The 22300-nt window shown below is 41.7% G+C and overlaps 7 protein-coding genes across 8 annotated transcripts; 3 read left to right on the plus strand and 4 right to left on the minus strand.

The window, feature by feature from the left end:
* The first annotated feature begins 101 nt into the window (after positions 1–101).
* Positions 102–3641, plus strand: LOC6497433 (Golgi phosphoprotein 3 homolog sauron). The gene is made up of 5 exons (XM_001962057.4): positions 102–874; positions 2387–2514; positions 2572–2690; positions 2757–2932; positions 2995–3641. Exons 1-5 carry the CDS (start codon positions 659–661, stop codon positions 3241–3243), a joined length of 888 nt encoding a protein of 295 aa, XP_001962093.1. The 5' UTR covers positions 102–658; the 3' UTR covers positions 3244–3641.
* An 807-nt stretch (positions 3642–4448) lies between these two features.
* Positions 4449–9772, minus strand: LOC6498108 (protein transport protein Sec24C). The gene is made up of 7 exons (XM_001962056.4): positions 9166–9772; positions 7896–8936; positions 7379–7838; positions 7205–7320; positions 6273–7140; positions 5423–6213; positions 4449–5365 (listed from the first exon to the last, which is right to left on the minus strand). Exons 1-7 carry the CDS (start codon positions 9418–9420, stop codon positions 5225–5227), a joined length of 3672 nt encoding a protein of 1223 aa, XP_001962092.3. The 5' UTR covers positions 9421–9772; the 3' UTR covers positions 4449–5224.
* Positions 9773–10000: 228 nt separating this feature from the next.
* Positions 10001–11271, minus strand: LOC6498107 (endonuclease G, mitochondrial). The gene is made up of 2 exons (XM_001962055.4): positions 10965–11271; positions 10001–10907 (listed from the first exon to the last, which is right to left on the minus strand). The coding sequence occupies exons 1-2, from the start codon at positions 11133–11135 to the stop codon at positions 10062–10064; spliced, it is 1017 nt and encodes a 338-aa protein (XP_001962091.1). The 5' UTR covers positions 11136–11271; the 3' UTR covers positions 10001–10061.
* Positions 11272–11320: 49 nt separating this feature from the next.
* Positions 11321–12441, minus strand: LOC6498106 (endonuclease G, mitochondrial). Its single transcript, XM_001962054.4, has 2 exons — positions 12201–12441; positions 11321–12143 (listed from the first exon to the last, which is right to left on the minus strand). Exons 1-2 carry the CDS (start codon positions 12369–12371, stop codon positions 11361–11363), a joined length of 954 nt encoding a protein of 317 aa, XP_001962090.1. The 5' UTR covers positions 12372–12441; the 3' UTR covers positions 11321–11360.
* Positions 12442–14944: 2503 nt separating this feature from the next.
* On the minus strand, positions 14945–16158 carry LOC6498105 (endonuclease G, mitochondrial). The gene is made up of 2 exons (XM_001962053.4): positions 15866–16158; positions 14945–15804 (listed from the first exon to the last, which is right to left on the minus strand). Exons 1-2 carry the CDS (start codon positions 16031–16033, stop codon positions 15019–15021), a joined length of 954 nt encoding a protein of 317 aa, XP_001962089.2. The 5' UTR covers positions 16034–16158; the 3' UTR covers positions 14945–15018.
* Positions 16159–18129: 1971 nt separating this feature from the next.
* LOC6497434 (phospholipase A1 VesT1.02) lies at positions 18130–20357 on the plus strand. Of its 2 annotated transcripts, none has more exons than XM_032451697.2 (3): positions 18130–18368; positions 18488–18764; positions 19454–20357. In XM_032451697.2, the coding sequence occupies exons 1-3, from the start codon at positions 18296–18298 to the stop codon at positions 20253–20255; spliced, it is 1152 nt and encodes a 383-aa protein (XP_032307588.1). In that variant the 5' UTR covers positions 18130–18295; the 3' UTR covers positions 20256–20357. The 2 variants fall into 2 exon arrangements, with proteins under 2 accessions (XP_032307588.1, XP_001962088.1); XM_001962052.4 differs by having other exon boundaries at positions 18131–18368; positions 18506–18764.
* Positions 20358–20624: 267 nt separating this feature from the next.
* Positions 20625–21518, plus strand: LOC6497435 (lisH domain-containing protein C1711.05). The gene has a single exon (XM_001962051.4). It carries the CDS (start codon positions 20647–20649, stop codon positions 21433–21435), a length of 789 nt encoding a protein of 262 aa, XP_001962087.4. The 5' UTR covers positions 20625–20646; the 3' UTR covers positions 21436–21518.
* The last annotated feature ends 782 nt before the right edge of the window (positions 21519–22300 follow it).

Here is a 22300-nt window from a genome sequence, read left to right on the forward strand (position 1 = left end):
ATAAAAATGTAAAAAAAAGAAAACAAAAACTCTAATTAATAAAAATTATATCCTCTTTTTCTACAGTAAATTGAGAATTATAACTTTGTCTTCTTTTATCAACAATTTTTAATCGCGACACTTTTCAACACTGGATTGGAAAAATGTCACGTCGAAGAAACAGAAGCTACGACAAAAGACACAAATAATAAAAAAGCTTATTTTGCGCAGGCATTTGTATATTTCCAGTAAATGCAAGGCCATGCAATCGCATATTTAGTACGCGCCGCCAAATTGTGAATTAAATTCTAAAGTTATTTAATCTGAAAACGACTAGCAACAACAACGAAACGTAGTTTTGGGCCCCCATTGCATTTTGCGAGAGTGCGAACGAAGAAGAAAAGTGCGTGTGTGCAAAAGTCAGCTAAAAAGAGGAGCGCAAAACAGAGCGGAAACACAACAAATACACAAAAACATACACAACACACTGGAGTACACACTACCCACCCACACTTGGGGTGCACTTACACATCGGTGAACACACATTTACAAAAAAAAAAAAAAATTATACAGCAGAGGCTCCAACGTCGAGTCAGCAAATAGTGCCACACACACAAAAACCTACAAACGAGCCAGAGAATAGTTGCTATCTGCAGAATCCGTGTTATCCCGATCCGGAATGAATCGCTCCGATGGCCTGGTGAGGCGCTCGGTGAAGCCCCGTGAGAATGGCGGTGGGGCGGAGGGGGGCCTGAATGCCAACACTCCGGACGACAATCAGGATGCGTTGGACTCGCTCAAGGATCAGGAGGACAACATCGATGATGGCGACTCCAAGGAGACCCGACTAACGCTCATGGAGGAGGTTCTCCTGCTGGGACTCAAGGACAAAGAGGTGCGGACGGAAACTTAGGCGTAGTTGGGAAGGAAACCTTATCAGATTTCCATGCTCAAAAGTGGCAACCCAATTTAATTAGTGTTTGGGCCACAACATCAAGATTTCTTTAAATGTTAACTTGGCTTTTTGCTTTTGACCTTCTCTGGTTGCCACACTCTTTCTTTGTCTCTCTGCCCCTTTGTTTGGCTTTTGGGTGCATCGTGATGATGGACCACTTGCTGCCAGAGTCTTAGACTCCCAGGGGGGCTTCTCAAAAGGGTTTAAGTTATATTTTTAAAAGTATGTAATGTAATAGTCATAAAAGCTTAAGATTTAATTGTAAATGTTAATAGAAATAGTTGTAATTTTTGAGAAAACCCCTTGTTAGTTAGCCCAGCCCCCCATGACTCTCCAACTTTTCCAGTTTGTTGTGCAATAAACTATCAAGTCTCTTGGCCAAGATGAGCAAACACGTTAACCAGCTCTGCGCCACGGCCTCTTATCTATGTTTGGAGTTAGTCAGAAAATTGAAAATAATCTTAATTATCGGAAACACGCTACTAGAATATTAGTAGTAAGCTCTGGCCAAGTACTTTTAATCAGTTAAGGTAGTAATTGAGGATTGTTGGTAGCTCGGAAGATAGATGGAGCTTGGTAACCATGTTTGGCTAAAAATAATTAACAAATTACAGCATCTCTTCGTGAAACGAGTTTCCCAACAAGTGGCCAGCCACTTAATTTGCATATTATTGAAATATTCATATATCTTCGCATATTTTTTGGGATTCTCATATCCATAAGCGAGAATCGACCGTTTACGTGCCCCATTATTTCCGACCGGCACATTCTCATTTTCTCCATTTGAATAGAGGTTCTTGACGGGTATATTGTTGTTGTTTTGTATTTCAGTTGCCTCGGGAGCTTTATCGCTCAATTGCTATTTCGTATATTATAGTATAAGTACATACATATGCCATATGTCAGAACCAGAACCAGAGAACCACCACATTGTAGCGCGCTTCTAGTTTTAGTCTCTGGTCTTGTTCTTATCGGAAACAATTCTTCCATTTTGCTAATTGTTTGAGGAAGTGTGCTTCCAAAATGTTCACTCTCCCGAACTCTTATCTCTGTCTTATCAAAACCCAACAACGTCATTCATTATTTGATACGATATGTGTTTTTTTTACATTTTATATGTGTGTGCCGGCCATTAGAAGCGATTTTATGTGAGGAAATGCCAATGACTAATGAGTCATTGGGCCCTGAAGTTGGCTATATTTTAACTAATTATTATATAGAATTTCTAATAATAAGCTTCGCCCTTTCGGCTTCATTTTATTAATAGATCAAAAAGCTACCTTTTGTGACAGGTTTTTGTGGGTTTTATTACTCAAGTCTAAGCAAATTCAAGTGTTTAATGTTGAAACAGCTGGGTCTTGCCTCTGAATGAGGCATTTCGGGCCTAGCAACACGTCTTAATGGCTTTCATAAATGCCTTCAAAATAATAATATTTCATCTATTTTTTTTAGGGCTACACATCGTTCTGGAATGATTGCATATCAAGCGGATTGCGAGGATGCATTCTCATAGAACTCGGACTGCGAGGTCGTGTCATGATCGAGAAATCCGGCATGCGACGACGTGGCCTATGTACAAGGTAAACAAATAAACTTATTCATTAAAATCTTAATCCAAATATTACTATTTCTTATAGAAAATTGATTTTGAAATCGGATCAGCAAACCGGCGATGTTCTTCTGGATGAGGCACTCAAACACATTAAGGAAACAGATCCCCCAGAGACGGTGCAGAGCTGGATTGAATATCTAAGCGGTATAGAGTCTTTTTATAGTCTATCTTTTAAGGATAAAAAAATGTAATACTATTTTTTATTTGCAGGAGAGACATGGAATCCTTTAAAGTTGCGCTATCAGTTGAAAAATGTTCGTGAACGTCTGGCCAAGAATCTGGTGGAGAAGGGTGTTCTGACAACGGAAAAGCAAAACTTTCTACTTTTCGATATGACGACACACCCGCTGAGCGACAACGTTGTCAAGTGTCGTCTCGTCAAGAAGGTAGATCGATTATTAGAAATAATAAATAATTTAAAGTCATATTTATTTGAAATCTCTTTCAGATTCAAGATTCTGTGCTGTCCAAGTGGGTTAATGATCCCCAGCGCATGGACAAACGTATGCTGGCTCTGATCTTCTTGGCGCACGCCAGCGATGTTATTGAAAATGCTTTTGCGCCACTCAACGATGATGATTATGAGGTGGCCATGAAGCGAGTGCGGGAGCTGCTGGATCTCGATTTTGAAACGGAGGCGTCCAAGCCAAATGCGAACGAGATCCTGTGGGCGGTGTTCATGGCGTTTACGAAATAGGCGCGCTCCTTTGATCGTTTTTCAGCTCCTCTCAACAAACAGCACACACACTCCCCATCCCCCTTACAAATCCAACACAAAAACCACACCCACATCTGGAATACATTTCGCTGCTTTTGTTTTAGAAACTTTGCTGTGAGTGGAAACGAATTGGGTCGATAAGATTTTTGTCTTAAATGGCAACCACCCCAAAAATCAGTTTCAGTAATATAAATATTTTAAGCATGATGAGGAAGCAGCCATAAAACCTATAAAGAAGAAAAAAACTAAAAAAAAATATATATATATTTTTGTCGAAACTGCATTAATATCAACTGCTCAGTTGTCCTTTCTTTTTTCTCTCGCCAGTTCGTTGAGCATTTTTCAAAAAAAAAAATAATAAAAAAACACAATGTTTTCCAAACTTAAGCAGTAAGTTATAGTAGTGATTATTCTTGCAATGAACATGAAAATTTTTTGGTGGAGAATTCAAAGTTTGCAGCAATGTTTTTGTATTTATATAACTAATTATAAGAGCCAAAAACAAAAATAATAAAAAAAAACACATATATTTTAAAGTCTGTACAAGCTGCGTGAAAACTTCCTATATAAATAATTTATTTTTCAATTATTTCCTATTATATTTTTAACTGTCACTTGATTGATTTTCAAATTTTTAAGTAACGCGGTGACAAATCAGTTTAAAAAAAATATACATTTTCGATCACAGCACCCCCACCACTTCAAAGCCCACAAATCCACAATCAGACCGAGATATTCACACACGGAGCGACATTCTGATGATCCTAGGCAATGTTTTTAATTTAAATTGTTATTGAATATTTGGGAACATTGAAGTTAAAGAACCTTTTCTAAATGCTAAACGAAAAAATAAATACAAATTAAAAAACGACAAGAGAAGGGACAACGCAAATGAAAATGAAAATGAAAATTTATGTAAATGTAAAATGTGCACGTCAAATAATAATAATTCTTAGATATTTAAAGGCCTAATAAAATATAATACAAATATAAATATATAAACCCTATACTATATACCTTAAAAGTTTTTGGAAATAGTTGTGAATTATTAGAGAATGGAAATGGGGAAACACCTATTTGGCATTGGGGCCAAAATATTTATAAAAAAAATAATTAATAACCACCGTTTAAAGAGGATTTCAAATAAATAATGTATCTCCACTAAAATGAAAGAGTATTTGTAATGGTTTTTAAAGTTTTTATTCCAATTTTTCGATCTCTCTATATTGTTTTCCGCTTTGAACAGTATCTGATTTCGATAGAGGAGGGCAATATACCATATAAGTCGAATAATTCTCACACGAAACATGTAGGTTTATAATATATAATAATAATCTTTTTAAATGACATACAGTATGATAAAAAGCAGGGCGCAGCGCACAAGTTATATTGCAAAAATACATTAAAATTAAACATCAGTTGGGGGCCGAAAGCAAAAAAAACAAACAATCTATCCATCCTAGTAGTTTTCAACTGTGGGAAATTTTCAAAGTAATTTTTAATTACAATTAAATCGTATGCAATGGAATTTGATAAGAGAATCAATTTAGCTAAGAATTCCCCATTTTAGTAGTAGTTTTTTTTAGCATAGCTCTGCGGGAAAATACATACAAATATATATTATATTTAATTTCAACTTTAAAGTAAATCAATGCAAAATGTGGAAACTTGAATAAAATTAATGGAAGAATCGATCCGCGCAAATGATACAAGTTAATTAATATATATGTATATGTATTTTTATGTAAATATAATTGAAGTTCCGCCAGTTGAGGTTAACTCCCGCTCCCGTTCCAGTTCCTACAACGGATTTCTTAGCTCTCTCTCTTCGATCTGCCACCTACTATTTGCCCAGGCGACTGCGCATGGAGGACAGGCGACGCAACCGCGCCCGATTCTGGGAATAGCTGTCCGCCCAACTCGCCTCGGCCTGCTTGTACATCCCTGAATGGCCGGCGTGCTAACTTAGCAGGTCCTTGATCTCCTTGTGCATGTGACACAGGAAATCGACGTAGCTGGCCGAACCATCTGTGCCCCGGTCCTCGACCAAAAAGTGACGGAACACGCTCTCGAGTTTGTCATTTTGACGCAGCCAAGTGATCTGTCAATGGATGGAACATGAAATTAAAGAATAATGGACAAGAAGTCATCTACTTACCCTCATGTATCGTGTGCGCTCCTCCATGATCTGGTCTAGAATAGCGCTAATGCGCTTGGCCAGCGGCGTGTCCGCCACAATGTTAAAACGCTCGAGGGCAAGCTGCTGCAGTCCCTGGACACCGAATACAGACTGTACAAAGTTGGGAGACAGAGCCTGGCCCAGCCAGACGAACAGATGGACTCCGTTCTCCAGAATGTAGGCGCCATCCTCCTGGGTCTTTTCGTGCGTGCATCGGACGGGTGTTGGCAAATCAGTTTCCTCCGGCAGAGCAGTGTGTATGGGAATGAATCGGGGATACAGATAGTTCACAGACTGGTTCAGATCCATCGACAACACAAATTGGATAACGTAGGAGCGATCGTCCAGCGTCATGTCAGAGCCACCGGAAATCGCATCGTTCTTCAGCAGGCACGATGCGTACAAGGGTAGGAGCTTGAGGCACTCGGGCAGGATAAGTTGGCCGGCGGAGGTGGGTGATGTGCAATGTTTTCGGTAGCAGGCCAGGATCTGAGCAGACCGATGGATCAAATTATCCTTAACTTGTTTCGGTGAGTGCTCCATTAGCTTAAAGCAGGCCTGTTTGGCGAAGAACAGCATCATGGCGTCCAGGTCGCAGCTCTTGAAGACGTCCGCAATCGTTGTGGTCACCCGCAGTGCCAGGTTGAGTATACGCAGGCGCCGCTGTCCACTGCACGAGGTGTACAGCAAAGCCACTTGCAGGTAGACATTCTCCTCCGGCGGCAGCTTGTCGTCGTGTTTGATCTCGATGCTCACCGACTTGGTAGAGTCTTCAAATAAAAAGTCATTTTAAGTTGAAATATTCAACTAATCTTCATAAAAAACTCACCAATGCTGGCCAACTCCACGTCTGTGGTGTTGGTCATAAAGAAATGGCCATAGAAATCCGTAGGACGAATACCCGCCGAGGTGCGCACTCGCATAACGGCGTCAAAGGCGATGGGTCGGGACACGTTCTTGATGATATCCTCAATCAGACGCTTGCCATCCACGTCCGCCTGGAAATAGGTGTACTTGTACACCTCTCCGCCCGTTAGCCGCGATACCTGACCGATCGTGGCAATGTCAATGTACGCGTTGTTGAACACAAACAGATCCACAGAGCAGCCCTGCTGGACGCACTCCTGACCCAACTGATTGTAGGCGGTGGTCTGCGGAGTGAGCACTGTCTTCTCCTTATCGGTGCCCAAAAGTTTCCGATCGTCGCGGTTCTTCAGCTTGCCAGGTGCTTCCGCGATGGGAAGCGTTGAATTGAAGACCAACAACTTGCCAGAGGCATTCGATGCCTTGAGGGCTTCCAAACCGGCCTGAATAGCCGGGTACAGAATAGTCTCCGTTTCCTTGGTGTCCGCAAACATGCGTGGTATCTCCTCCATCAGGGCATCAATAACAGCTGCTGACTCCTCGGGATGGCAAAGGAAACCGTCGAGCAGGGGCATGAACATCTCCTGAACATCGCCCACCACCATCATCTGGGGCTGGGCCAGGCTGCTCTTGATGTTGTAGAAATGCACGGTGCTGTTGTACGTGATGAAGCCCACGCGCACCTTTGACTTGTCCTGGCCTTGGTCCACTGGCAAATGCTTAAGTATGTTCTTGATCTGGCCGCACAGGAGATGAACCAATCCCGACTTTACTGTATTGTACGAGACATCGATGATGAAAATGAAAGCGGGAACCTCCGGAGGAGTGTTGTTCTGAAAAAGTAACACAGAAACCAATGAGTTTCGAAACAAAAGTATGGAAATCATTGGCATATACCCGACAGTAATCCTTGGTGGCCAGGAATTCGTAAGTACCCAGCAGCAACTCTGGTCTTTCATGCTTGTCCACACGCTGTCCCGTGTGGTCCAGATGCTGGTAGTAGTCCGGATGAACTAAAAAAAAGATTACAGTTTAGATTTAATTTTCTGAGAGCTACCAGGATCTACTCACCCTCCGATGTCACCTTGCACATAAGACACTGGAATCGACGACCTGCATCCACGAACTGCATGTTTGGCGACATGTACGCCTTGCATCTGTTGCACCGAATGGGTCCCATGTCGCCAAAGTTAACGATCGGTGGCTCTAGTTCACCCTCTGCGATCTTGGCCAGCGGTGAGATGTTCAAAGTCAGTGGCAGAGCCGTGGTCTTGAGCAGATCTCCGGTATTGGGGATGCAGTAGAGCGAAGAGCGCATGAAGCGAGGAGAGGAGTTGCCTTGGTCGTGGACCACAAACTTTGTGGTCACCAATGGAGGCAACAGACCCGGCTGATTGGTCACAAACGGGCCACCGGCCAAGCGCTGATTCTCGATCATCACCTGGATGGGATTGGGCATTTGGTCGGGGTCCAGACGTCGAGGTTGCGGAGCCTGTTGGTACATGTTTCCCGCTCCTGGCATGGGAGGTTGCTAAAAACAAAAAGCTCATTATAAGAGGCTTATGACTTTTATGGTCTTTATACTCACATTAAATCCTGGACGTCCTTGTTGTCCTGGGAAGCCGACACCTGGCTGTGGCGGATATCCTGGTGCTCCGGGCTGCTGTCCTGGCTGTGGCGGATATCCAGGCATGGGCGGCTGGGGCGGATATCCGGGCTGCTGACCGGGGTAGCCTGGTTGTGGGGCTCCGAATTGTGGCGGAGCAGCCGGTTGTTGACCAGGAAGCGGTGGTGGTGCTCCTGGAAATCCTCCTGCTGCCTGCTGACCCGGATAACCAGCGCCAGGATAACCGCCTGGCTGGGGAGCACCATAGGGTACTCCTGGTTGGGGTGGTAATCCAGGCTGTGCTTGAGGTGGTAGTCCCGGTTGTGGCGGCAGCCCCGGTTGCGATTGAGGGGGGAATCCCGGTTGCGGTTGAGGCGGCAGTCCCGGTTGCTGTTGTGGCGGTAGACCCGGCTGGAGTTTTGGTGGTAGTCCAGGTTGCTGCTGTGGCGGGAGTCCCGGTTGTGTAAAAGTCGGAGGAGCTGCTCCAGGCGGCAACTGAGGCTGCCCCGGTCGCGAAGTTGGCACTCCAAAAGGTCCTGGTGCTGGCTGGGATGTGGGAATCTGTCCGGGTAGGGGAGGCTGCCCCGGAAGAGGCGCCTGACCAGGTAGTGGTTGCTGAGCACCTGCTCCCGGCACTGGGGGTTGCCCTGGAACGCCAAGAGGCTGCTCACCAGGTGGTCCCACCGGCGTGGCCGTTTTCGGAGGCGGCATGTGCGGCAAACCCGCCAAGCCGGCGCTATTTAGAGTCATCTGGTTGACACCGCTTGGCACGCTCTGCAGGGTACTGTTGGGCGGTGGTGCTCCATTGGCATAGCTGGTGGCCGGTGGAGGAGCGAAAGCAGCATTGTTGTTATTGGCCGGAGGCGGAGGGGCTGCATTGGAGTTGAACTGATTGAAACCGGTTGGGGGCGGCCCAGCAGCTGAAACAGGCGGCAGTCCTTGGGTATTGGGTGGTGGCTTCAGGGGATTTCCGCCGCCCACACCTCCTCCGCTCACACTCAGGCCACCCATCGACGTGGCCAGCTGGAAGAAAAGATATTTTTCGTTCAAACATTGTTTTTTTTTCTTAATTTTTCTTATCAACAAAGACTAGCTTGGAGCTTCTATTATGAAATCGGGATGACCTCTTTTTTAGGTGAATGAATGGAAGCTTATCAGAAGCTGTGTGCTGGAACTCTTTCGTGAATTAATAATTTATTAATTGCATACAGAAAAAAACGAATAGGTCATGATTGGAACCCCGTGATTTCACCTGCTGTTGGTAGTTGCCATTCAGGTAGGTCTGGGGAGCTGACGACGTCGGCGGTGCTCCATACTGTGCTGGTTGTTGTTGCAGGTGCTGCTGCTGCTGCTGCGGCGGCAACGGCTGTTGCTGCTGCTGTTGTAGTGGTTGCTGTTGAGGTGGCCATCCACCGGAAATTGGAGGAGGTGCTCCAAACTGCGGCTGCTGTTGCGGCTGTGGTGGCAGGAATTGCTTGGGCGGTGCCCCGTACATATTCGGATTCATTATCTCAGCCCTTTTCTAATCCCAGGAAATCCAAATCGAATCCAAACAACTTTCACACACCACCAAGAGTCAAGAGAGAGCGGGGGAAATTAAATCGAAACACACACTGGTGGCTCAAAGTTCGCCACGAATATTTAGCTATTTGTGGAGCTACAGCGGCGCTTTTCTGACCACTAACTGCTCGGATAGGGTCTCGGAACTGGTGCCTCAACTCTTGACGGCCGCGGCGCACGAGTCGCTGGTAGAAAAACAAAAATAATTTCAGGCAGGACCGAACTTCCACGTCAGTTCCCCAATTCGATTTTTTTGCCTCTTTTAGTTGCTGCCACGTAAACAGCACTGTTTTCCAACACTGTCCGTCAGCGGGTTTATCGATTGCTTAAACAGTGTGGTGTAAGGTAACAGCTGTTTAGCATGGGCTGTTAAGAAGGTGGGTACAGTAAACAGAGTGACGTCATGTTATCAAAAGTCTTGTATTCAAAAAAACCTTATTTTAAAGAAATTAATTTTCAAAAAAAAAAAATATTTACTAATAATATTATTAAAAAACATTTATTTATTTAAATTTAGTGAATTTTTAAAAATATTTTTGGGACTTCAAGATATGTTAAACCAAGTTGGAGAAAGTTTGTGTAAAGCTTTCATATTTCGGTTATATCATGCTTATTTGAAGGAATCCCCATGAGAGGCTCGGATATCTCTTGGAATCTGCCCGCCCAGGCCGAGGTGTCCACCTTGAATGCCCCCTTATGAAATTTTACGGCAGGTTTAAGGTCCTTACTAAATCGCAATCCTGTATAACGCTCGATTTCGTCGATCTTGGCCAAATGATCGCTCAACTTTCCACCCACTATCCGGCTATTTTCGATTATGTATCCTTCCATATAGGGATAGCTTCCGGGAATTTGACTGTCCATAATTAAAACCTTGAAGTAGTGCGACGGAACAGGTACTGGTATCCAATCGAAAACCTCATACTTCATGGACCACTTGTTATCGTCGTGACAGAAGGGAGTGTAAATTGGTCCAGTGTAGGTATACACAGAGCCATACTCCTGCGCTTTGGCGGCCACATATTCCTCCAGATCGTTCCATATACGTCGCTTAAAAGCTTTACAGATTTTCATGGAGCCACAGCTAAGAACATAGACATCATTATAGCGTAGATTGAGGGAAGCATAACCGGCTTCATCGGGGCCTATTTTCTTGTAATCGCCACGAAAATGTTCACAGATCCATCTCGGGGTATTGATGCGCATATCCTGCGACACAATGTAGTCCTTGTGAACGAACAGATTCTCTGAGCTGGGCAGACCGTACTTGATCAAGACCAGCAGATCCGTGGTGGTGGCATTATCGGTTTTTAGCATAAAAAAAGCACTGATTAAATCGAAAAATGGCGATACGATTCGCTCCCGAAATTTGTCACTCAATGTGCTGGAACGATTCCACAAACGCTTCTCGTGATCTGTCCTAAAAGTTGATAGCTTTTGGAAAAATATTGATGAGATTATGTATATATTAACCATTAGAAGAAGAATCACCATGGGGTACAGCTTGTGACGATGATAGTAGATGTACGGATCTCTCCTAATCTGTTGGAAGAGTTTCTTTATGGACATCTCCTGCTGGACAAACGCACCGCACACGAATCCTGTTAATCCTGCCAAAGCACACATAGCATATTGATGTGGTTTCCAATCGTTGAAGGACATTTTTGATGTTTACAATAATTTTGACTTATTTCGTTGCCCAATAATCGTATTGTGTTAAATTAATCAACGGCAAGGAATTTGTATCTGAAATTAGTGTCGAATTGTCAATGAAAAGGCTACACAATATGAAAAGATGATCAATGCTTTGTTCCTGAAAGTCTTGTTAGTCATATTTTTAGAAGATATTGTTTTTATACTTTTAATTTCTTTATTAATTATGCAGTTCTAACCGAAATCCCGGAAAACCTGTGATTCACTGGGATAATTACTGCCAAATATAGCACTCCTCCGTAGACCATCAAAAAACTTTAGACCCGCGTAATGTTCAATTTCCCGAATGTCACAGAGGAAGGAGCGAAGTGGCAGGTCCTTGGGAATAGCTGCATTAGGCAGAACATAGCCTTCCATATAGGGTTTACCCATGGGTAAGCTCGACTCGACCATAATCACCTTGAAGAAGTGTGTAGGAACTGCCACCATGTTTAGGCCGATTATTTCATATTCCACTCCAAGCTTCCCGCCATCCTTTTGGTGTGGCTTATACAGCGGACCCGTGCAGACATATACGGATCCAAATCGATGGACTAGATTTCTCACATAAGTCTCCAGATTTCGCCAGGCACCGCGATTGAATCCTTCCCCAATTTGCGGAGCCACATTGGTGAGAAAAAACGTATCTTGGCAGTGCTCCTGTTCCAAGTGGTGATTCCCAGCGGCTGCCAAGTGTCCACGGTCAAATCCGGATTTGCGGTAGTCTGTAAGTTCTGACCGGAAATTGGAGGGCACTCGCATATCCGGTTGATAGGTCCGATGACGCCTGCTTACCACATTGGTCCGTAGTTGGTCGACTTCTAGATGTTCGCAAACCCAATGAGCTACCCGGTTCCGGCGATCGTAGGATAATACAAAATCAGAATAAAGCCGAAGATCGTCCAGGCCAGGAAATCCGTACTTCATGATCTGTGCCATACGGTGACTGCTTTGCTCCTCGTCCTCGAAAAAACCAAACTTAAAGGATGGAAAATAAATTATGGCTTAAAATGTAATTTAGCTATTCTCTCTTACCACTTCATACAATTTTGGACTAACATAGTAGGCATAGGGATCTTTTTCTATTATTTTATTTAGGCGCTTTTTGGCTTCCCGCTGCTGAAAGTACACTCCAGCCACAAATGACACACCAGTACTCACAGTAAGCACCATGAAAAAGGCCAGGATTTGCCATTTTGGTTCCATCTGCTCTACGGACGAACAGATGGATTAGATAAATTGGATCTACCTCATAATGCGAAGACTAAATTTATAATGTGAAAGCTTTCTCTTGGGAAAATTATAAATATAATGAAAGGAACTTAAATTTTTACAATTGTGTAAAAATCGATTCTTCATTAATGTGCATCGAAATCTAAAAACTAATTTTCAAAATGTGGAAAATGCAAGGAGAGCCCTATATAGTCCACAGTGAAGGTCATATCTTTGCCAATAGTTATCGGATTCTTGATACCTTTAACGAATCGTGGATCGATTCTCCATCAATCTGCATCAAAATCTACAAACTAATTTTTTTTTACATTTTTTATCAAATTTCCTGGGCCATCCCCTTCAAAATGTGGAAAATGCATGGGGAGCCCCATGCGGTCCACTGTGAAGGCCATATCTTGGTCAATAGTTATCGGATCCTTGAAAGGGATACCTTTAACGAATCGTGGATCGATTCTCCATCAATCTGCATAAAAATATAGAATCGAATTTTTTTTAGATTTTTTATCAAATTTCCTGGGCCATCCCCTTCAAAATATGGAAAATGCATGGGGAGCCCCATGCGGTCCACTGTGAAGGCCATATCTTGGCCAATAGTTATCGGATCCTTGAAAGGGATACCTTTAACGATTCGTTGATCGATTCTCCATCAATCTGCATCAAAATGTACAAACTAATTTTTATTTACATTTTTTATCAAATTTCCTTTGCCATCCCCTTCAAAATATGGAAAATGCATGGGGAGCCCCATGCGGTCCACTGTGAAGGCCATATCTTGGCCAATAGTTATCGGATCCTTGAAAGGGATACCTTTAACGATTCGTGGATCGATTCTCCATCAATCTGCATAAAAATATAGAATCGAATTTTTTTTAGATTTTTTATCAAATTTCCTGGGCCATCCCCTTCAAAATATGGAAAATGCATGGGGAGCCCTATATAGTCCACAGTGAAGGTCATATCTTTGCCAATAGTTATCGGATCCTTGATACCTTTAACGAATCGTGGATCGATTCTCCATCAATCTGCATCAAAATCTACAAACTAATTTTTTTTTACATTTTTTATCAAATTTCCTGGGCCATCCCCTTCAAAATGTGGAAAATGCATGGGGAGCCCCATGCGGTCCACTGTGAAGGCCATATCTTGGTCAATAGTTATCGGATCCTTGAAAGGGATACCTTTAACGAATCGTGGATCGATTCTCCATCAATCTGCATCAAAATATAGAATCGAATTTTTTTTTAGATTTTTTATCAAATTTCCTGGGCCATCCCCTTCAAAATATGGAAAATGCATGGGGAGCCCCATGCGGTCCACTGTGAAGGCCATATCTTGGCCAATAGTTATCGGATCCTTGAAAGGGATACCTTTAACGATTCGTGGATCGAATCTCCATCAATCTGCATCAAAATCTACAAACTAATTTTTTTTTACATTTTTTATCAAATTTCCTGGGCCATCCCCTTCAAAATATGGAAAATGCATGGGGAGCCCCATGCGGTCCACTGTGAAGGCCATATCTTGGCCAATAGTTATCGGATCCTTGAAAGGGATACCTTTAACGATTCGTGGATCGAATCTCCATCAATCTGCATCAAAATCTACAAACTAATTTTTTTTTACATTTTTTATCAAATTTCCTGGGCCATCCCCTTCAAAATATGGAAAATGCATGGGGAGCCCCATGCGGTCCACTGTGAAGGCCATATCTTGGCCAATAGTTATCGGATCCTTGAAAGGGATACCTTTAACGATTCGTGGATCGAATCTCCATCAATCTGCATCAAAATCTACAAACTAATTTTTTTTTACATTTTTTATCAAATTTCCTGGGCCATCCCCTTCAAAATATGGAAAATGCATGGGGAGCCCCATGCGGTCCACTGTGAAGGCCATATCTTGGCCAATAGTTATCGGATCCTTGAAAGGGATACCTTTAACGATTCGTGGATCGAATCTCCATCAATCTGCATCAAAATCTACAAACTAATTTTTTTTTACATTTTTTATCAAATTTCCTGGGCATCCCCTTCAAAATGTGGAAAATGCATGGGGAGCCCCATGCGGTCCACTGTGAAGGCCATATCTTGGCCAATAGTTATCGGATCCTTGAAAGGGATACCTTTAACGATTCGTGGATCGATTCTCCATCAATCTGCATCAAAATGTACAAACTAATTTTTTTTTACATTTTTTATCAAATTTCCTGGGCCATCCCCTTCAAAATATGGAAAATGCTTGGGGAGCCCTAGATGGTCCACTGTGAAGGTCATATCTTGGCCAATAGTTGTCGGATCCTTGAGCGGGTTACCTTTAACGAATCGTGGATCGATTCTGCATCAAAATATAGACTCGAATTTTTTTTTGATATTTTATCAAATTTCCTGGGCCATCCCCTTCAAAATGTGGAAAATGCATGGGGAGCCCCATATGGTCCACTGTGTAGGCCATATCTTGGCCAATACTTATCGGATCCTTGAGCGGAGCATCTTAATCGAATTGCGGATCGATTCTCCTTTAATATGCATCAAAATTTAAAAACAAAATTTTTGTACTTGAACTTGTAATTTTATTATTTTTTTAATTTCACGAATATCTTTTGGCAAACTAAATTAAACATTTATGGAACCAGAAAACGGGACTGTAAGGCACTACCATTCACTGGATTGCTTGGTGCAGTCTTGACTAAGTTGTTGGCAGAAGTTTCTGTTGAGCTGGGCACCTGGGTATTGACAAAGTTGCGATCGAGACCTTCAAAGAACCGCAAGCCCGTGGCGTTCTCAATGTCCCGGATATCGCTAAGTAAGGTCTTCAGTTCGACATTATCGTTTAGAGGCGTATTGGGCATCACATACGCCTCAGCATAAGGTGTGCAATCGGGACCGAACTTTGGATCCACAACGATAACCTTGAAGAAATGCGTTGGCACGGCAACCATGAAACGATCCTCCGATTGGTACTCCAGGAACCAGCTTCCGGTCTTCATTTCCCGTGGCAAGTAAATGGATCCTGTATAGACATACACGGTTCCATGTTTTTGGCTCATTTCGTTGACGTGTCGCAACAAACGATCCCACACGCTGAGATTAAAACCACGGTTCATGAAGGGCTTAATGTTGGACAAGAAGAAAACCCTTGATGCCTCTGACTGGCTGAAGGCGCCACATGGAGATAAGGCGACTCTGTCCTCATAGAGCGGACGATTGGCGACATCCACCCGTTCACACATCCACTGTATGGCAGAGTTACGACGATCGAATGAGGTGACAAAGTCAAAGGTCTCGTTCAGACTGATCTCGTTCATGCTGGGGAATCCATATTTCATAATCCCGCCAAGCTTGTGCTTCCGCTCCACTTTTGAATCGTCTAGCTCCATGGTGGAGGCTTTTACACTAAAGATTCCCAGCTGATGGGAGTAATAAAAAATTGTAAATAATATTTAATATTAAAATTAAGGATAGCCCTACCAAATCATACAGCTTGCGACGAATGAAGTAAGCATGAGGATTCCTCTGCTCCAAGTACGCGATATTCCTCATTACTTCGCTATGCTGGTAGTAAGCGCCCAATGCAAAAAAGGATCCTGCGGTGGCTGCCAAAACTGCCAAGATGCCCTTCCCCATCTTTTGATCCATCCATCAACTAGGAAAATTTTGATTGTTTAAATATATTTATGGAGATTTAGAATAGGTTATAATTTATAAATAGGTTGTGTGTCTATTTTCCAGATTAAATCAGTGAAAGGTGTACAAAAAGTAACTATGATTTTCAATAAAAAATTACTATGCAAAAGTGTTTAAAATTTATATATTTCGTTGATAGGAATTTACCTTAAATCATGTCCTGCAGGTCCTCTTGACTTTTACGGCAGTTAATCTTTAAAGTTTTCGGGCGACAAGACACCCCATTTTGGAGTTCAAAGGCAACACTTGGCTGCACTTGGCCAACTGCATTAAGTCAATAGAAAAAGTTACAGTCATCGTCACTGCGTCGAAAACTGAAAACTAAAAAGCCCCCAGGACAAAGGACCCTGTTGCCTCCCGTTTCCCCCACCGAACTGTGTACATAATAAGCATTTTCGTGGGGTTGTGGAGGTTACGCCTGACTATGCCTGACTAAACCAAAAACGGTGTCAAGATTTATTCTACAAATCTCATCGTACTTTGTTATCCTTAAAACCGTTAGTTGTGGCTTTACAGTCCTTTAGGTTTTGACCAGAAAAGTTTCCTTTCCTGGCAGAAAGTTTAAACGGTAAAGGAATAATAATAAAGTCATAGATTCAGAAGTCTGTAATTACGAACGGTAGTCGATATTAAGACGTCAAATGTCCTGGCAACCAGGCATCAAATGTAGGTTTCTTTCCCCAGTAGCCCCAACTTCGATTCCACATCAATTTTCGACTTGAGGCAGCCGCGAGGCATTGCCAATTAATTTCTACCTACTAATTGGTGGTTTGCCAACTTCATTGGCCTCCAGGGGACTCTGAGGGCCGGGGTCCTGTTTGGTTTGGGCCATCGTTCAGTTTGCATATTGATTGATGCCTGGCGGACCACTTGAGATGCAGCCTCCTTTTTGGGTCTGTCAAGGACTCTGTTGATTTTCTAGTCTCGCACTCCTCCGTGTGGATTTTCTAATCAACATGGCTCGCCCAAATTTGCATAATTAAAACGTTTTCACGTAGGGCACTTTGCCTAGCCGCGTCAAGAAAATGGGACGCCCCTTTCTAGTCCTCAGATTTTTCAGTTATCCTTGCTGGCTGGAAATTGACTCGCTAAGTGAGTGAAAATTTGTCGCCTCATTTGAGTTTGGATTAATGAATTATGTACTCGGGGCGACTTAATTAGGCGGTCTTCGAATCTGATTAGGGTCTGGCAATTAGGCCGATAGGACTAGCCGAAAAGTATTCGGCATCTGCGATAATCATTTCCTGACTGACAGCCATTAAAAAATTTATCTAAAAGGTCCTCGCCGCACCAAACTCATTATTTGGTTGCTATTTTTTCTTGCCCTCCTTTTTATTTACTTTTTTTCGGCTTTATGGCAGGTTAACTTAATGTGGTAATTAACCTATCTGGCCTAAAAAGGGTTAATCAGTTGTAATTTTATTTGTTTTTAAACTTTGGGGGTTTCTAGAGGTTCCTGGAAGTCAATTAAATGAATTTAAATATTATCGTTAATAGGGGATTTCTTTAAATATGATGTTTCTATTAGTATTTTATGTATTATTAAAGGGTTACAGGATTTATAATTGTCCTTTGTTGTGTCAGTTCAAAAGGGTTCCATAAAGTATATCATTTAAAGATGGGATATCTTATGTTGTCCCGACTGGAAAATGTCAATAAACCATTCAAAAATAAGACCCAGTGATCTTAATGTGGTTTGGTGGAGAAAGACTTCCCAATACCCCTGATATACTCCGCTTAAAATCAGTGTAATTATCAATATTCATTAAAAAAGGTGTAGCCCCTGGTCGAATCATTAAAAAAAACATAAAACCCAGCACCTATTGGTGCTAGCAATTAACATATTAATAGGAGGAGGCTGCTGCTCATCAATTAGAAATCGGAAACGAGAGTAATGGGAGAATGAGAACATACAGATATGGCAAATACACTGTAAAAAGCCGAAGTGTGTCCGGTATTCGGCTCCCTAGGTCTCTGATATAAGTACATATGTATGTACATATGTATGTTATCAAAGTCGGGGTATCAAGATCGGCTCCATGGCAGACTGAGAATACTGTCAGTCAGTTGGGCACGCACCATCAAGCGGGTCAGATCTGTTGCTCGTGCCGCTCGGGAGTGAGCCGGAGATATACGTATACCGTTATAGCGGATCGGTCAACGGACGCTAAGTCAAAATCAGACCCCCCACGCTCTACATCTTGAAGTACAACCATGATCTCACAGCTGGGACGGATTTGGATAATTGGTGGTGGAGTGGTGTTGGCATTGGTGGCTCTTACAGTGGGTGAGTCCAAGAACACAGAGAAAAAATGGGTTTATCTTATAAATGAATATAAAATGTAAGACATATTTTTTCTCTGTGGTTTCGTACTTCTTCCTATTTGAATAATAACAATAAACAAGTGTTAAATCATTCATTAGCATCACCGACTAGCGCCGAATCGGCTCTCAATCCAAACGCCAATTGTAATTATACCCTTATCAAGTCCAAAACCTTGGGTGTGGATCCCTCCTTTTGGAAGAAGTTCTTCAAACACTGGATACCCTTCACCAGTACAGCCCGAAGCAAAATGCAATTTATACTTTTCAAGAAGGATTTTGCGGATTGCGGAAAAGAATTGTTCCTCGGCAATGTGGAAAGTCTCAAGAACTCCGGATTCGATGCACGTCATCAGACAAGGTAACGGGGGGATTTCCTGAAAGATTATAAATAGCGATTGCAAATCGAATGGGGTTGAGGGGAAACACTTTTTGTTTGACTTGTTAATGGTGATGGGGAGAAGTAATTGTGCAAACAACACAAAAGCCGTTAAACTTTTACTGACAAAACAATTAGTAGTGTATTTAGTATTCCCAGTGAATGTGTTTTGGTTCCGACGTCACAGACCATCTAATTAATGAGAGACCAAAACAGACACCCAGTGAATAGAACCCAAAACAAATATTTACCAAACTCTCTCACTAAATATTTTTTTCGAATTTTTCGCGAGGAATGAGAAACTGGTTTCTGTGCTCCATACTCATATTTTTGTATAATTTTAAATTTACGTTGAGCTTTTGTTTGGCACATACACCTCTTATCGCTTAAATTGAGTCACTGCCTTCCAAAAATGGAAAAAAAAGTCTCAGGTAATTAGTTAAATAATTGTTTTGATGCAGGTATTTTGTATCAATTTAAGAGTTACCTTATCAATAGACTATTTACAAGAGATAATATATATTCAATTACAAAATACTATATTAAATAAATAAAATATATTTATAAATTATTGAGTTACTTGAAGCATTGCGATTGTCAAACAAAAACAAATCAATAGCCCTGTTAAAAAATATATTAAATTGCAATTAAAATGTAAATTTTATTTTCAGAATTGTAATTCATGGCTGGATGAGTCAGAGCAAAGGATCCCATATCCGTAAAGTGAAAAACGCCTATCTGAGTCTTACCCAACCCGGTGTTAATGGCGAACCTGCTCGTTACGAGGACTTCAATGTGATTGTTTGCGATTGGAGCCGGATCTCTACGAATGTCAATTATTACGAAGTGGCCAAAACAGTGGAGGATCTGGGAGCCCTACTGGCTGATCTGGTGCGTTTCCTGCACCTGGAAGCGAATCTGCACTACGATGATGTCTATGTTATTGGACATTCCTTGGGCGCACAGATTGCTGGCAGTGCCGGAAAGCAAATTATGCCATATCGCTTCAATACCATCTACGCTTTGGATCCAGCGGGTCCCAAGTTCCGGGATCAGACCGACGAATATCGGATAGACGCCAGCGATGCCACCTACGTGGAGTCCATTCAAACTAGTGTTAGTTTTGGCTTTGAACAGCCCGTGGGGCATGCCACATTCTATCCAAATTATGGAAAAAATCAGAAAAAGTGTTATGTGTATGGTTGCTCCCACAAGAGGTCGCACGATTACTTCATAGAGACTCTGACGAGTCCAGCAGGATTTTGGGGTCCTCGCTGTGAGCGTTTTGATAATGGTACGTGGATTCTCCTGCTCAGCGATGGAGAATTCCGGATGGGAGGAGAGCCATCCGTACCAAAGAATGGTACTTTTTACATAAAGACCTATGCCAAGCCGCCATATGCCATGGGACATCGGTGGATGACGGAGCCGGCTCCACAGGAAGATGAGGATGAGAACTCCACGGAGGACTGAAAAATAATATAATCTTGAATACATGTTTAATGTAAAATGTAAAATATTTATTTTATGTTTTTGTCCAAAGTTTATATAAAATAGATGAAAAGTTTCATAAGATGTTATTCCTTTCTTAAATGGTATTCCCCTTGATGTGAAAACAAATCAATTTTATAAAAATAAATTGTTTGTAGTCTGCAGACTTTCTAATACCAACTCTAAAACTTTTTTGTTACTTTGTAACCCGGCTTATCTTTTAGCCAAGAAATATGTAAGCCAATTTAATGGAAAAATTACCCACGAATTCCACATTACTGTTTGGAAACTCCCATTCGTTGGGTAAGAGCCATATATAAGGCAGTTGAAGATTTGTTAACTGGTTCATTTCTAAGCCAATTCTAAAACGAAAATGTTGCGTACCCAAATTTGTTGCTTTGGTTTTTTAATTTTAATTTTCTCTGTGATGGCAAGACCTGGGTTTCATAAACAAAATAAGTTCAAATCTACAAGAACAACGGAAAATGCTATAGAATATTTTATTGAGAATAGTGCAACCGAAAGTGAAGTGGTTACGGAAACATCAAGTGAGGAATCATTGGATAAATATACAGAGGAGACTTCCGAACAGTCTTCGGAAGAAACAACTGAGGAATACACCACGGAGTCATCTACAAGCGAGGCTACAGAAGAGTCTTCGGAGCAGAGTTCGGAACAGTCTTCGGAATCGACTTCTGAATCGACTTCGGAATCGAGTTCTGAATCGACTTCGGAATCGACTTCGGAATCGAGTTCTGAATCGACTTCGGAGTCGACTTCGGAATCAACTTCGGAATCAACTTCGGAACAGACTTCAGAACAGTCTTCAGAACAGTCTTCGGAATCGACTTCGGAACAGACTTCAGAACAGTCTTCGGAAGAAACCACTGAGGAATCCAGCACCGACTCCAGTACACATTCTTCGGAATCAACTGAGACAACTACAGACTCTAGTGAAGAATCCGAGGAATCATCGAATGATACAGATTCTTCCGATGACAGTAGTGGAATAATTTGGCCAGATTCTAGTCAGGAATCTTCCTGGGAGACATACGAATGGGAAGACTCGGATGGGGATTTTTCTGAAGGAGATTGGAGTTTAAGTTTCAGTGGAGACTTTAGTGTTGGAGATTCTGGTGAATCATATTGGGATTATAGATAAAAAATTGTAACGAAACACATACCTTTGGTTTTTTTGTCAATCAATAAAGTTAATATCTATAGTACACACTATTAAAATTTAAATTAAAACTAGTAGAAATGGAATCGGTTCTCTTCCCATTGTTCTTTCTTTTATTGAAGTCTTTGGTCTCAGGATTACCGCTACCATTGTATGACGCGTTTTATGTAACCGATACTGAGGTAGATTATGCTGATTATGATCCCTTTTTTATTGATTAAACCAATGTAAGTAAGCCATTTTATATTTATAAGAATTTATTTTATTTCTTCTTAATTTAGAACAATACTAACATATGCTGCAAGGACATGCTGCCGCTCCAACTCCCGAGGAACTCTTCTACTGTGAAAGTTCAATAACATTTTCTTTTTTTTGCCAAATAATTAAACAATAGAATTAAACAATAGAACATGTTACAGAAAGTACTTGATGTTTTATCTTGGCCCAATTATTTATAGAGACTTAACATAACTCGCAAGTGTGACAAAAGAAAAAACACTTTTAGATAATTCCCAAGTATCTTAACAGAAATTTGTTTTTATAATCAAAAAGTTAATAGTCTTTTTCACAAAAATACTCATTAGTTTTAATTTAAACTAAAATAGTCACATTACAGTTTCTTGTAGAGACTACCTCTTTTTTTCAGAATTTTCGACAACGCTTTCGATGTGGCTTGCCGCATTTTTAGACCAAAAAATTTAATTAAAACAAACAATATGTTACCCGACATAGTTGTTGCAGCTTCTTTAGGGACTACGGATGCAGTTTCCGTTTTTTTGGGGTGGGGGCAAAAACAAGTATTTGTAAATTCATTTTACTTGGCTTAATTAGTTGAGATTTTACATTA

The sequence above is a fragment of the Drosophila ananassae genome, chromosome 3R (assembly GCF_017639315.1).
Source record: "Drosophila ananassae strain 14024-0371.13 chromosome 3R, ASM1763931v2, whole genome shotgun sequence".
NCBI classification, from domain to species: Eukaryota; Metazoa; Arthropoda; class Insecta; order Diptera; family Drosophilidae; genus Drosophila; species Drosophila ananassae.

Coding starts and splice junctions, on each gene's coding strand:
- LOC6498105 (XM_001962053.4), bottom strand. CDS start 16,033: ATGGATCAAAAGATGGGGAAGGGCATCTTGGCAGTTTTGGCAGCCACC. Junction 15,805..15,865: donor GTCGCAAGCTGTATGATTTG/GTAGGGCTATCC, acceptor TACTCCCATCAG/CTGGGAATCTTTAGTGTAAA.
- LOC6497434 (XM_032451697.2), top strand. CDS start 18,296: ATGATCTCACAGCTGGGACGGATTTGGATAATTGGTGGTGGAGTGGTG. Junction 18,369..18,487: donor ATTGGTGGCTCTTACAGTGG/GTGAGTCCAAGA, acceptor ACAATAAACAAG/TGTTAAATCATTCATTAGCA. Junction 18,765..19,453: donor GATGCACGTCATCAGACAAG/GTAACGGGGGGA, acceptor TTTTATTTTCAG/AATTGTAATTCATGGCTGGA.
- LOC6498106 (XM_001962054.4), bottom strand. CDS start 12,371: ATGGAACCAAAATGGCAAATCCTGGCCTTTTTCATGGTGCTTACTGTG. Junction 12,144..12,200: donor GTCCAAAATTGTATGAAGTG/GTAAGAGAGAAT, acceptor CCATCCTTTAAG/TTTGGTTTTTTCGAGGACGA.
- LOC6497435 (XM_001962051.4), top strand. CDS start 20,647: ATGTTGCGTACCCAAATTTGTTGCTTTGGTTTTTTAATTTTAATTTTC.
- LOC6498108 (XM_001962056.4), bottom strand. CDS start 9,420: ATGAATCCGAATATGTACGGGGCACCGCCCAAGCAATTCCTGCCACCA. Junction 7,839..7,895: donor AAGGACGTCCAGGATTTAAT/GTGAGTATAAAG, acceptor TTTTGTTTTTAG/CAACCTCCCATGCCAGGAGC. Junction 6,214..6,272: donor CGTGGAGTTGGCCAGCATTG/GTGAGTTTTTTA, acceptor TTTTATTTGAAG/ACTCTACCAAGTCGGTGAGC.
- LOC6498107 (XM_001962055.4), bottom strand. CDS start 11,135: ATGTCCTTCAACGATTGGAAACCACATCAATATGCTATGTGTGCTTTG. Junction 10,908..10,964: donor GTCACAAGCTGTACCCCATG/GTGATTCTTCTT, acceptor TTTTTCCAAAAG/CTATCAACTTTTAGGACAGA.
- LOC6497433 (XM_001962057.4), top strand. CDS start 659: ATGAATCGCTCCGATGGCCTGGTGAGGCGCTCGGTGAAGCCCCGTGAG. Junction 875..2,386: donor TGGGACTCAAGGACAAAGAG/GTGCGGACGGAA, acceptor TATTTTTTTTAG/GGCTACACATCGTTCTGGAA. Junction 2,515..2,571: donor CGACGTGGCCTATGTACAAG/GTAAACAAATAA, acceptor TATTTCTTATAG/AAAATTGATTTTGAAATCGG.